Source organism: Symphodus melops (genome assembly GCF_947650265.1).
Source record: "Symphodus melops genome assembly, chromosome: 1".
NCBI classification, from domain to species: Eukaryota; Metazoa; Chordata; class Actinopteri; order Labriformes; family Labridae; genus Symphodus; species Symphodus melops.
The window spans coordinates 11,443,660-11,456,385 of record NC_136691.1 but is presented as its reverse complement, the minus strand read 5'-3'; the positions used below and the strand labels follow the sequence as shown (position 1 = coordinate 11,456,385).

General features: G+C 39.9%; 1 protein-coding gene across 2 annotated transcripts; it reads left to right on the top strand.

Annotated features, from left to right (window-relative positions):
- The first annotated feature begins 1,944 nt into the window (after positions 1-1,944).
- zc3h14 (zinc finger CCCH-type containing 14) lies at positions 1,945-9,596 on the top strand. 2 transcript variants are annotated; one of them, XM_079342850.1, is made up of 17 exons: positions 1,945-2,104; positions 2,390-2,432; positions 2,523-2,637; positions 2,788-2,828; positions 3,293-3,461; positions 3,596-3,914; positions 4,076-4,236; positions 4,344-4,444; positions 5,519-5,677; positions 6,147-6,224; positions 6,379-6,538; positions 6,653-6,858; positions 7,124-7,262; positions 7,607-7,746; positions 8,685-8,767; positions 8,939-9,045; positions 9,356-9,596. In XM_079342850.1, exons 1-17 carry the CDS (start codon positions 2,069-2,071, stop codon positions 9,357-9,359), a joined length of 2,061 nt encoding a protein of 686 aa, XP_079198976.1. In that variant the 5' UTR covers positions 1,945-2,068; the 3' UTR covers positions 9,360-9,596. The 2 variants fall into 2 exon arrangements, with proteins under 2 accessions (XP_079198976.1, XP_079198975.1); XM_079342849.1 differs by having other exon boundaries at positions 1,946-2,104; positions 3,593-3,914.
- The last annotated feature ends 3,130 nt before the right edge of the window (positions 9,597-12,726 follow it).

The window sequence follows — 12,726 nt, the reverse complement described above, 5'->3', positions numbered from 1 at the left end:
TTAGCACAGATACATATTTGCCTGTAAGTGCTGATGAGCCATTTCCAAAATATGTTGATTTTTACCCACTGAAAAGCTATGCACAGACTTCACCCTGTACTGTTTTCTAATAAGAACAACAGGCAGTATGAACAAAACAGACAGCCATGGCTGAGTGTGTGTATAAGCGCGTCAGTTTCTGAGTGTGTGTGCCACTTGTCTAGACGCCGAGCAAGATCCTTCCCGTCATTGTTGTGTGGCATTGAGGGGCTGCAAAACAGGAAATAATCTCTGAGGGAAAATATACAGCTTTGAACATTAAAAAGTCAGACACTAGCTGCAGAGTGCTGCAGTTGAAAATCAGTTCACATAAAATCAGATTTAAATGGATTTTTTTTTTTGTTTATAACCTATGATGTCATTATTTTAAATGATTTTTGGGAAAAACAGGGAATAATGATAAACTTTGTACATTGAGAGCAAATGTACAATTACTGAAGACAAATTGGCCAATAAAGCTGTATAAAGCTAAATTCTGATTCTGCAGTCAACTTCATATGAGGATTTCTCATGTCAGTATAACAGTTTGAATACTTGTGTTACAGAATAACATGAAATACTAATCTACCACCAATATAATAGAAAACATCAACATGTGTCATTCACCAATTTATTTAAAACTATGATTAAATGTTTACATTGAATTGTCTTTTACTGACTCAAGAGTTAAGGTGGCATGTCTTCAGTCAGGAGACGCTCAGGTTCGTTTTCTTTTAATGGCCTCTTGTGCCATCTAGTGGACACAGGTTATATTTAATTTGATTAATGCAGTACTTTATTGGTTATACTTTATTACACTAACTCAAACATCTGCCGTTAGAACATATGTGGTAATTTCCATCTTCAATAGACAATATTAAATAAAACATGAAAGTAAAAAAAATGATTATACGACTCAAGCATACTAGACCAATAGCTTATGTATTGATCGTGTGTTGTAGAGCATACTCAATGTATTGATGTTTGTCAGAATTTTATCAATTTCTTTTTTTTTTTTTGACAATTATTATAATGCTTATGTGGTGGTCTTCGAAATGGTTAGCATAAATTACCTTATAGATGTCCAACCATTAAACCTGTTGTCGTGTTTCCAGGGAGACAGAGTTTACTTAAACAAAATTGTTTAGCTGATCATATTGTACTTGATGTAAGGAATTTAAGGGGACAAAAGATAGCCTAAGAATAAATTAATTAATTAATTAAATGCTTGTAAAATTAAATTAGACATTTTCTGTTTATTACCAAAATTGTTAAAAGTAATGTTAAATTAATATTAACGTATTTTTTTTACAGTTAGTGTCTGTTTATTTAAATTCAAATCCTTTGGATAATAATAAATACAATTTTTAACACAATAGAGTATCAATATAAGGACTACACATTTTGGTGTTATATGTTTGGCATAATCGCTGTGTTGGAGAATCTAACACAAATTTGTGTTAAAACTTTTAACATAGTTTGGTTAAAATTAACACAAAAATCCTTACATTGACACATTACAATGTTGGAAACCGACACAACTTGAGTTGATATTAACATATATATTCCAAGAATGAAAGAAAGAATTTGTTTGTTTGTTTTTTAACAAGGAGTCATTTATTGAATCTTCTGTCAAATACATACATTTTATAATGAACCTTTAATCAAAAGTACCAGAGGTCTTTGATTCTATTATAAAATATATGAAGGCCAAGGTTATGTTGTTTCATATTTCTTGGCCTAGGTTTTTATAAGGCTTAATTTTAGCCTCTAGTTTGCAGGAAGCTGAATAAATATTAAGTATTATAGCATAATATGATACGGATTGTAATATATGATATATGATGTTAAAGTAAGTGGTTTTAATAGTTATTTGTCGCAATAGCCCTGGGGAAAAAAACGAGACTGAAAAAAGATCTGATTTGACCTTTCTCGGCCACCGTTCCTTCGTTGGTCACGTGATCATCCCATTTGTCTCTGCTGGTTAGCGCTCCTTGAAAATCAGCTGCAGCTTTTGTAACTTTTTTTTATATTGAATAATAACACAAAAATGGAAATCGGAACAGAGATCAGCAAGAAGATAAGAGTAAGTAAAATGATGGGCAGCATCTGAGTGAGTTGTGGGAGAAGACTGAAGCGTGTTTATGTGTGGCTTTAGCAGAGACTGTACGAGCTAGCATTAGCATGCTTTAATGCTTCATGTTATAATCACGTTTACAGACCTGTTAACACATGTTTTCATTCACTGTGGGATAGCTTTCTTAGCTAGTATAAGCCTGTGTTTCGTGGTCTGTTTTTTGATAAATGAATCAAACCAGGATGCTGTCTTTATTTGCATATTAATATTAATAGTATTTGTGTTCCCCGTTAGGCTGCTATCAAGGGCAAGCTTCAAGACCTGGGTGCATATATTGGTAAGTGGATAATAAAGTGGTCTCAGCTATTTTAATGTGTTAGTGTCTAACATTACATGTTAAATGTTTTTCCTGTTTTCATGGGTTTAGACGAAGAATTGCCTGACTACATCATGGTGATGGTAGCAAACAAGAAAACCTCTCAACAAATGGCAGATGATCTTTCCCTTTTCCTTGGAAACAACACGATCAAATTCACAGCCTGGTAACTACTTTGAGAAGTCAAAAACACAATGTTTTTTCTCTTTCTAATATAATCTCTTTGTGTGTTTGTATTCGTCTTCTTGTATAAAAAAAAAACAGTGTGTACTTTCTCACAGCTCTAGTCATGACATTGTGTTGTTGTTGATTTCAGGCTGCAGGGTGTCCTTGAGAAGTTAAGAACTGTCGCCGTTGGTAAGTAACTCTGAGCTCGCTTCAGTGATTCTTTTTTTTTTTCTTAAATAAATGATTGATTGAACGATGACCTTTATTGATCCTAAGGGGGTTTATCTTGCACCTAAGAGCATAAAAACACTATACAAAAACATTCACAAGACGGCACAAAAAAATAATAACAGCTCATAAAACACACTAAAACATCACATAACTAAAAGAGGGATTTCAGTGGCAACGGAGCGCTCAGAGAATAGAGGAAGAAATGGTGAGAGAGAGTGGGGGAAAGAAGCCACAGGTCAGAGTTGTAGCCGAACCACCTTCTTGGAGGACTAAAATCTCCTTACATGTGAAGTGACGTATTCACTAAGCCAGCTGCTGCCCATCTTTTTGACTTTGTAGCCTTCTGAAAGAAAAGCTGTTTTATTGTACATTCGGGTTGTTGTTTTTTTTCTTCCCTTAATTGTCTCTCTTGTTTGTTGCAGAACCTGCATCGCAGAATGCCCTCCAGTCTGACATAGGTGCTGTGGCCGGGAGGAGTAGATCATCTGTTAGTGAAGACAGCAGAACAGAGGAGTTGAAGTTGCTGACAGTGTCCAGCTCGCGCTCTGATAGGACTGACGCCCGTGTGTCCAGCTCTGCCCATGACAGCAGGTGCCTCATGCAAAGCGAGAGTTTTTATTTCTTTTATTGTATTATTGTTTTGTTACGGTGACACACACTGACATTCGGTGTTTACATTTCTTAAACAAACAAAAATAATCCTTTGCAATGTTGACTATCAGGAGGAGTACACTGGAGAAGGGTTCCTCTCGTCTTACCTCCACTGTTAAGCCCCTCATGGAGCTGCTCCCCTCCGAGGCTGTGATTGACATCAAACCAGAGATGGATGACGACTTTATCGCTGAAGACCTGGTTGAAACACCTGTCAGCCATGGCAGAACACGTATGGGAGCCAGCAGACCCACTGCTGCAATCTACAGACCTGGTCAGAGCAAGTTTTCATCAGTTAGCTCTGCAGACACTCATCGACATACGGAAGGATCCTCTCATTCCAGGCAACAGGACACCAGAGGAAGTAGAACGTCAAGAGCCGGATCCAGTAAGGTAAAGTGATTTCGGTTAGAGCATTGTTGGTCTTCTTTTAATGTACGGATGTGCTTTACTCATACACCTCTAGAATGATGTTTGTTTATGAGACTCACCGTCGACATACGAGGTCTCTGAGGTTTGAGGTCATTACAATGCTTTGTGTTGTTCATTATCAGGAGGAGTTGTCGCGGAAGCGTAAGGCGCCGGTTGCGAGTTCGGTGGTACGAGTGAACCGAGCTGAAGACGAGGACAGCGATGACGTGGAAGAGGATGACGCCGGCTACGGAGGAAGAGGCATATCGAGCAGAGTGTCCCTACCCTCCAAACCAGAACGCAAGTCCGTGTCCACGCCGAATTCAGCACGATGAAACATCACAGGGTGTAGAACATAAAGTAAAGGGCAAAGCAGGGTCTCTAACATTTCTGTCCTTTCTGTTGCTTCAGACCCACTCTCCCACCGGCAAAGCAAGCCAACAGGAATCTGATACTGAAGGCCATATCTGAGGCTCAGGACTCAATCACCAAAACGACAGCCTTCCCCACCAGTATGTTTATTTGACTTACTGTTTAAATCGCTGTTATTTGTGTTAAAAATGTCTGTTAAGGGAAACAGGGTCCACACGAAGCATCCACACAAACATTTGACCTTTTTTATTTAAGGAAGAATGTGCATATTTTGAATCCAGTCGATGTTGCACTCAAGCTCTGGCACAACCAAAACAAACTGAGGTTTGGCGACACCTTTAAACAGACTACAGTTGGTCTCAGGTCTGACATAACAGCCTGCAGTATTTGTAGAGTGGATTACTTATTACTTAAAATGTCTTATCTGAGTACAAAGTAAAAAAAACCTTCTTTGTTTTTCTAAAAGAGGAGAATTATCCATAAGATTGAAGTCACCGCTGAGCTTTTTGCAAACCTTTCAGCACTTCTGATACTCCGAGGATAATTGATACTGGACCATCTCCGACTCTTTTAAATAAAAATGAAAGACTCCAAATCAGACTATCTGCACATTGGTTTGTTAGGCGTGAGTGTTTCATCTGGAATCGTTGACAGACAGACAGACTGTGGATTATTTGAGGATTTATTCTGCAGAGCTCAGACAGAACAGCAGCAGACTTTCCATGTTGTCAGTCTTGCTTATATTCTGTCAGCAGGTACAGCCTACAAATTCCTTTTCTATCTGGGTATACTCCTAAAAAGATGACCTTACCTTTACTTGTAAATGTCAGACATATACATTTCAGTCTCGGCAAACCCTGTTTCCTTTCAAGCTCACAACATATTCTTGGCCCCTATCCTAATATAGATGTGCTGCTATGAGGGTCTGACACGTACTGTTACATCGACACAGAAGAATTCCCTTCGATGGTCGATACGTTTCAAACAATGTTACCACAAAAAGGGCCAAGAGGAATGAACACATAAAAACACACACTAACATGACGTGTCGTCACAGGTGTATTAAGGTTGTTTCTGTTAAGCTGCTTTATCACAGCGCGCTGAGATTTAGATAGGTAGTGCTATCTGTTATATTTTTAGATAGTATCAAGTGATGAGAATGGGGGGGAAAAAAACAGCTGAATGAAATAACATCCTTCTCCCCCCACAACCAGTCCCCCAGAGGCAGACCGTCCCCGTGGCCCCTCGCACTCGCTTGGCCAGCACTGAAGAGATGACTGCAGCCATCCAGCTGGTCCAGGAGCACCTCCACAGCCTGGCCCCCAGGGTTTCAGCTTACACCTCCTCAGAGCTCCCTCCATCCAGAGCCCCTGGTATGTGAGGATGAACATGTTCATCAGTGTTTTACACACTCACACACACACACCAGTTTGTGATTGTGTTTTATCCGTATACAAACGCTGTTTAAGATCAGTTAAGTTGTGGGCGACCTGCACCTGCTGTGTGCTCGGCACGTATGAGTGGTTACATTCCTCTTTAAAGGCCATGATTGTGATGCACAGTCTCATTGAGTACATATGCGCCGTTGATTTAATCGTGTTGCTGGTTGCTTCGTGCATGACGTTAACCCGTTGCGATAACAGAAATTACATTTTTAAAAATGGGGATGCAGTAGTTTAATCGACTTTATAAAATGTGCTGCAGGTAAAGATTGTGAAAGGAGCAGACTGGCCAAAAAAAAAGCATTCTTTGCCGCTGTATGCATTATCAGGAGGTGATAGTTGCTATTTTGCGAGTTGTTTTGTCTTTTTTGATGATTAAAAAAACCCAAATGTTCCCCAGCTCCAGCAAGATCTCTAGCTTCACGCCTCCAGTTGGACATAGCAGAGAACAATGGCAGAGCAGAGCAGAGTGAATGTGGTCAGTCTTTTTTTTTTTTTTTTTAAACAAACCTTTCATCAGTTTTTAACGTTTTCGTCCAGATATATTTTGTTAATTCACTCTCCGTCCTGTATTTGGCTTTGTTGAATGTGTTTTTTTCTTTCTTTCTTTTTTTTTTGTGGTAATAATGCAGCTGTTGAGGTCGCTGCAGGCAGTGAGGCTAAACCTTTTGACACCCGCTCCTTCATCATGAGTCAACCCCGACTGCAAGAACCTGCAGCAGCCAGAAGCCAGCAGCGCCTCCTGGTCAGAGAGGATGTCCAGTCTGCATTACCACGCAGCGTCCAGCCCAGGTATACACACGTTTTAGAAGATAGTCACTGTCAGTCGTGTGTGTTAGCATCATTTCTGATTCGTCGATGTGCTTCAAATCGACGTCAATGCTCTGGATTTTCTCTCTCATCCAGTAAGGATATCGGAGAGTCTGCCAGCCCAAAGTTCATCGTGACATTAGACGGGGTACCGAGCCCGATGGGGAATTTTGCAGACTGTGAGATGGACCTGGATGAAGTAAGACCACCCACAAGAGTCATGGAGGGGCCCGTCAGTGTGAACAGGGAGCCAAAAGTCAGCGTGCTTCAAAGATTACAGGAAAGAATCACACCAGCAGAAGGTGACCCTCTACTCTATTATGAAATCAGAGTTGAAAAAGCTGTTAGAAAATGCATTCGCAATTTTAGCTCGTGTAGTTACTAAGTGAGACACTGACACTTTATTCTTTTATTGATACTTTATTTCCGGTTACATTTAGTATAGCTGCACTGTTGTTAATTTCCTGCTCTGTGTGCCTTTTGAAGTGTTCCCCCAAATAAAGTGTTTTGTTTTTTTTAATTGAATTGAGTGTGTTTTATCCCATTTACAATCTGGTGTCTTGACAGATGACGGGATGGATGTTGACATGACTGATGACGATGCGGTCCCTTTGAAGAAACAGAAGGTGCTGGAGCGCTGCAAGTTCTGGCCGGTCTGTAAGAGTGGAGATGAGTGCATGTACCATCACCCTACAGCGCAGTGCAAGTGAGTGTGTTTGTGTTGTTTAGTAATAATTAGGGATGTACCGATTCACTCATGATACTGGGTTCATGATACGATTCTCTCACGATTTCTTTTACAAAATGAGACTGAAGACAAATTACTACTGAAAAAGATTCCTTTCTTTACTTTTTTTAATAACAGCTGCTGACGCTCTCCATATTACTGCAATTAATTTTTCACAGCACTGAAGTGAACCCAAACATCTTTGAATCTTTTTTTAACTGCTTCACCATTAATCTTTACATCCCTACTAATAGTGTTTTAATTTCTGAGCTCTGAGGAAATCCTGTTTCCTAACTTTTTTTCTATATTTTTCTTTCCTGCAGGACTTTCCCCAGCTGCAAGTTTGGGGATAAATGTCTTTTTGTCCACCCTAACTGTAAGTATGACGCCAGGTGTACCAAGCCGGACTGCCCATTCACCCACGCCAGCCGCAGGTCTACAGTCGGTCCTCCTTCAAGGCCAGGTACTCTCTCATTATCACTGGAGTAGTACAATTTATGTTTTATTATGCCATAGTCACACTTTATTTTATACATTCAGTTCAGAAATGGTTTAGAATAACCAGATCTCCTTCTTTCATTAGAACTTCTTTATTCAGACGATATTGAGTTGTAGACAAAAGATATAAAACAGTCTCACTAATAACAAATAAACCCTCACAGGTTTAAGGTTAAAGGCCGAGTCTGTTTGCACGCTGAGTTAGTTTTTTTTTGTTTTGATTTTTCTGATGCATTTTTTGGGGGGCGGGGACATTAATCACAGACACCTTACACACTGAGTCAGACGCATTTATCTTTCTGTTATTTGCAAAAATTTGCAGTATGACACTGTCTCATAGTAAAAGAAAAAACACGGTCCGTCCACATGAAAACAGGAGTGAGGACGATGGCTTTCAGGTGTATTTTAGGATGTATGTGTTCCAGTTTAATACGCTGCTTTATACAGTGATCCTGAACAGCAGCTGATAGTTCGGGGGGAATCTACGCACACGGATAAAAGTGAAAAAAGGGATAATGATGTACAAAAGTTTTTTCGGTCAGTGTGCAAACACGATTGACGTAACATGTTTTGTTTTTTGTTTTTTTAACGTTTTTCGTCAATTTCGGATGAAAAAACAGATTTTTTTAAAAGGAGCTGAAGACACATCTTTTTAGATTTGCTTTTGTGCTTTCAAATCATTGAATTGATTGCAATTTCAATTTGTCATATTTCAATGCCTTGTTGTTGATTTGTTATTGTTTTTTACTGATTAATACTTTTAAAACCACTTTGTGACCTTGTGCTGTGAAAGGTGCTATATAAATAAACTTTACTTACTTACATCTGAAGCAGTAATCTGTGGTCTGTGGGAAGTTAAGATCTTCCATTCTGCACCTCTAACTTGACTGTTTGTGTTCACAGCAGTGCAGCCAGTGCAGACTACTTCCGTCTGTCGCTTCTTCCCAGACTGCAAGAAGATGGACTGTCCATTTTATCATCCCAAGGTACATCACAAAACAACTGTGAAAGTCGGTTTCATGTTTTCTCAGTAACTTTCATGAAGGTCACAGGGGGAGGAGCTTGATTTGAAGGTGGCTCTTATATGCGCACACACAGGCCTCCAGTTGATACAAAGTGCTGTCTGACATTTTACGTTTTGTATCCCTCACCTGCAGGCTTGTCGCTTTGCGGCACAGTGTAAAAGAGCCGGCTGTACCTTTTACCACCCAAACATATCTGTGCCACCGAGACACGCTCTGAAGTGGACGAAAGCAACAAGCAGGTAAAGAGAAACAAACTGCTGCTTTAAAAAACTGTAGGTTTGATTGTTAAAGCCTGTTAATAAAATGATATCTGCTTAGTAATTCTCTGCCAAACCACTGAATGTAAGAACAACAGATTCACAAGGGGTTTTTGTTCAGATCTATTATTTAACTTGTCTCAACTTCATTCCCATTTTTCCAGCTTGATGTAGTAAATTAGCTAACTATATTTAATTGTAATACACAGGGATGAAATGTAGCTTGTAACAAAATTCTGTTTTACTTGCTGCTTCTTGTTTCAAACTCTGTTCATCTTTTTTTCTCTGACAGCTAACAAAGTCCTGACAGAAGTCTGACGAGGCTCGACAATGTGAATCTGTGGAAGATGTTCTGGATAACTGATTATAAATGGTCATTCTGAGATTTCAGTATTTCATTCTGTTTAAATGTTTTGTTTGAAAGAATTTTTAAAGAAGTGGTTTTTAAGTTTAAATGTTTTTTTGGGGGGGGTTTTGGGGTTTTTGTTTGGTTGATGCTGTCAGAATATTAAAAAGCTTCACAAAGAACTTTACATTGATCTCATGTGTAACATTTATCTTATATTTTGGTTAATTTAGATACAACCTTCACACTACCTTCACATTAAATCAATACCCTTGCATGGTTAGCAAACCCAAGCTAGGATGAATCCTTTTTGCTGCTCAAATAAATTCCACAGTCCGTGGAAGACTGGGAATATTTTGTGTTGCAGCTGTAATAGCGAGTCCAATTCCCTTAATGCCAAGGAAAGGTGTTTTGGTGCTTCCTTTCACATCTCTATTATGGAAATAAATACTTGAGGTAAATATTGTTATACTCTATTTCAGTATTATAGTGGAGTGGAATCGGTGCTTTTACATCTATTGTGAGGTGTCTGCAGGCTGCTTGAGGGCAGAGTCTGATAAAAAGGAATAGTCGGATGTCTAACCATCGTTAAAAGTCTGAGGCAAATGTCAGTGAAACAGGCTTTTATTTTTATCAGTTATTTCACTTCATTTACCCAATACATGCACAAAGTGTGAATTAAAGTTTTTAGTTTTAGACTGAGTACGGTAAATCGTTTGTGTTTGTCTATGATTTAGGCCGAAATTAAACTTGTGAGAAATAAAACCTACATCAAAAACACTCTTTTATCACTGATGTTACAAGCTCTTCAATATCATTTAGAAATTTATTAATCTGACCTTCATCAGTACAAACTAAAGGTAAACAATCAGCAAAATTACTGTCAGCATCAACAGTCTATGGCAGGGGTGTCCAAAGTGCGGCCCGGGGGCCATTTGTGGCCCTTGAGTGGATTGTTTGTGGCCCTTGACTTCGTTCAAAGAATCAGAAGATTTTGGCCCGAGGCCTCATCAGATGGCATATTTCGTTCTTTTTCTTTTTCATGTTTGCGAGGGAGACCTATAAAAGCCTGACTATTCTTTCCAAAAAATGAGAACACAACAGTTTCCCACTGCAATTAATTATTGTGTATTTACATTATTTTTGAAGTGGTCAAAATACAAAAAGTTCCTTCCAATATTTAAAAAAAACAAACAAACAAAAAAACCCTGTGGCCCGTGAGCGATTCTAACGCGACAATTTTGGCCCGCAAGAAAAAAAGTTTGGACACCACTGGTATCAACCTTCATTACTTCAATTACAATCAAACTTACCGCCACTAGAGGCCGCTGTAGTGTTCGTCCAACGTAATTACGTCACCGTGGTCTAAAATAAAAGCCCTGTGAATGTCTCCGTCTCTCGCCGGGTGCGGTGGCGCGCGCCTGTAATCCAAGTTACTGGGAGGCTGAGGCTGGCGGATCGTTTGAGCTCAGGAGATCTGAGCTGCAGCGGACTATGCCGATCGGGTGTCCGCACTAAGTTCGGTATCGATATGGTGCTCCTGGGGGAGCCCGGGACCACCAGGTCGCCTAAGGAGGGGTGCATCGGCCCAGGCCGGAAACGGAGCAGGTTAAAGCCCCCGTGCCGCTCAGTAGTGGGTTCGCGCCTGTGAATAGACGCTGTAGTGCAGCCTGAGTAATACAGCGAGACCCAGTCTTTTTTACACACAACACCACACCATGTTTCAACACTCACACTTTCTTTTCATACGAACGTCAAACATCAGCTTCATCGCTGCTGCTTCTTCATCTTCTTTAGACCACAAAAACTCAAACACACCTGCAGCTGCGCTGTCTCACACTGCCTCCACCTGGAAGAAACCTGCAACTGCAACAGCACTCAATACTTCTCATCACGGCCTGCAGGTGGAGACAAAATAAAATAATCCTTCATTCATCTCTCAAACGGAGAAATGAACAGTGTTACAGCAGCAAAGCAGGATAACAGAAGAAAATCACAGTGTAAAATTAAATTAGATTAAAAAAAATACAAGAAAGTAAAAAAATATGCATCAAAAAGTAGTTAAAAGAGCCAGTAACTTAAAGCTGTAAGTCTGTATTTCAGTATGAACACTATCATGCACACATCGTGCTTATAAGGATGGAAAGCGAAAGCAAGCATGAAACAGCTGCTGGTATGACTCAGACTTTGGCTTGTGCTAAGTGAACCCGGAATTTGATCGCTCTTGTGATCATCTGCAGAGAGACAAAGGGAATTCCCCAACCTCTGCTCTACAGGCGATTCAATAGAGGTCATGTCCCAAGATGGCTGCCACTTATTCATTACAGGGCCACACACTTCAATTCCAAACATAAGGATAGGTTGAATATTGAATAATTCTTCCAAATCTTAATTGTGGAATTGAGTTTATTTAAAGATGTTCTTGTATGTTCTTTGTGTCTTTGTCTTACCTGTGAGGGAGGTTATTGCTTTGCCAAAGTGCACAAATGATTATGCCTATAGTTATATTTCATTGTATGTTTAAGTGTATAGGAAGTCCTGCAGTGAAACAGTGTTTGGATTTATGACATTTCGCCTTTTTCTGGAATATCATGACTTGTTTTTGGAGGTTAATGTCAAGTGCCCAGTTTTAACAGAAAGTTATCAGTGTGAGATTCTGCTGTAAGCCGTGTTCTGTAGGAGTCAGCAGGACCAGATCACCGGGTTGAGGAGGGTGGAGATAAATTGCATCCCTGATATGCTCTAGACCAGTGTTTTTCAACCAGTGCTCCGCGGCACACTAGTGTGTCGCGAGATATTGTCAGGTGTGTCGTGGGAAATGATCAAATTTCACCTAATTGGTCTAAAAAAGAAGTTGAGTGTCTGTGCTGTCAAGTGCCTGGCAGTTATCATGTAATACTCTTCCATATCAGTAGGTGGCAGCAGGTAGCAAATTGCATTGTACTCTGAGACAAGAGAATTAGTGATGCATTGATGCGACAGGTGGCGGTGACAGTGACATTTTGGCTAGCGAGTATATACGGTAACAGTGATGGAGAAGTTTTTGGAAAGGAAAAATGCTCACTCCGAACTGGACCCTGGACAATATTCGGACCCAGATGAAGGCCCTAGTATAAGTGGAGATCAAAAGAAAGCAAAGACTGTGAGCTCGAGCAAAGTTTTGAGGCAATACAGCGAAAGCTATCTTTCATTTGGATTTACTTAGACCGGGGATGCAACGGCACAAACTCCGCTGTGCTTGGTGTGTGGTGAAAAGCTATCCAACAGTTCTATGGTCCCAAATAAGCTTAAACGCCATCTCCAAACGAAACACCTAT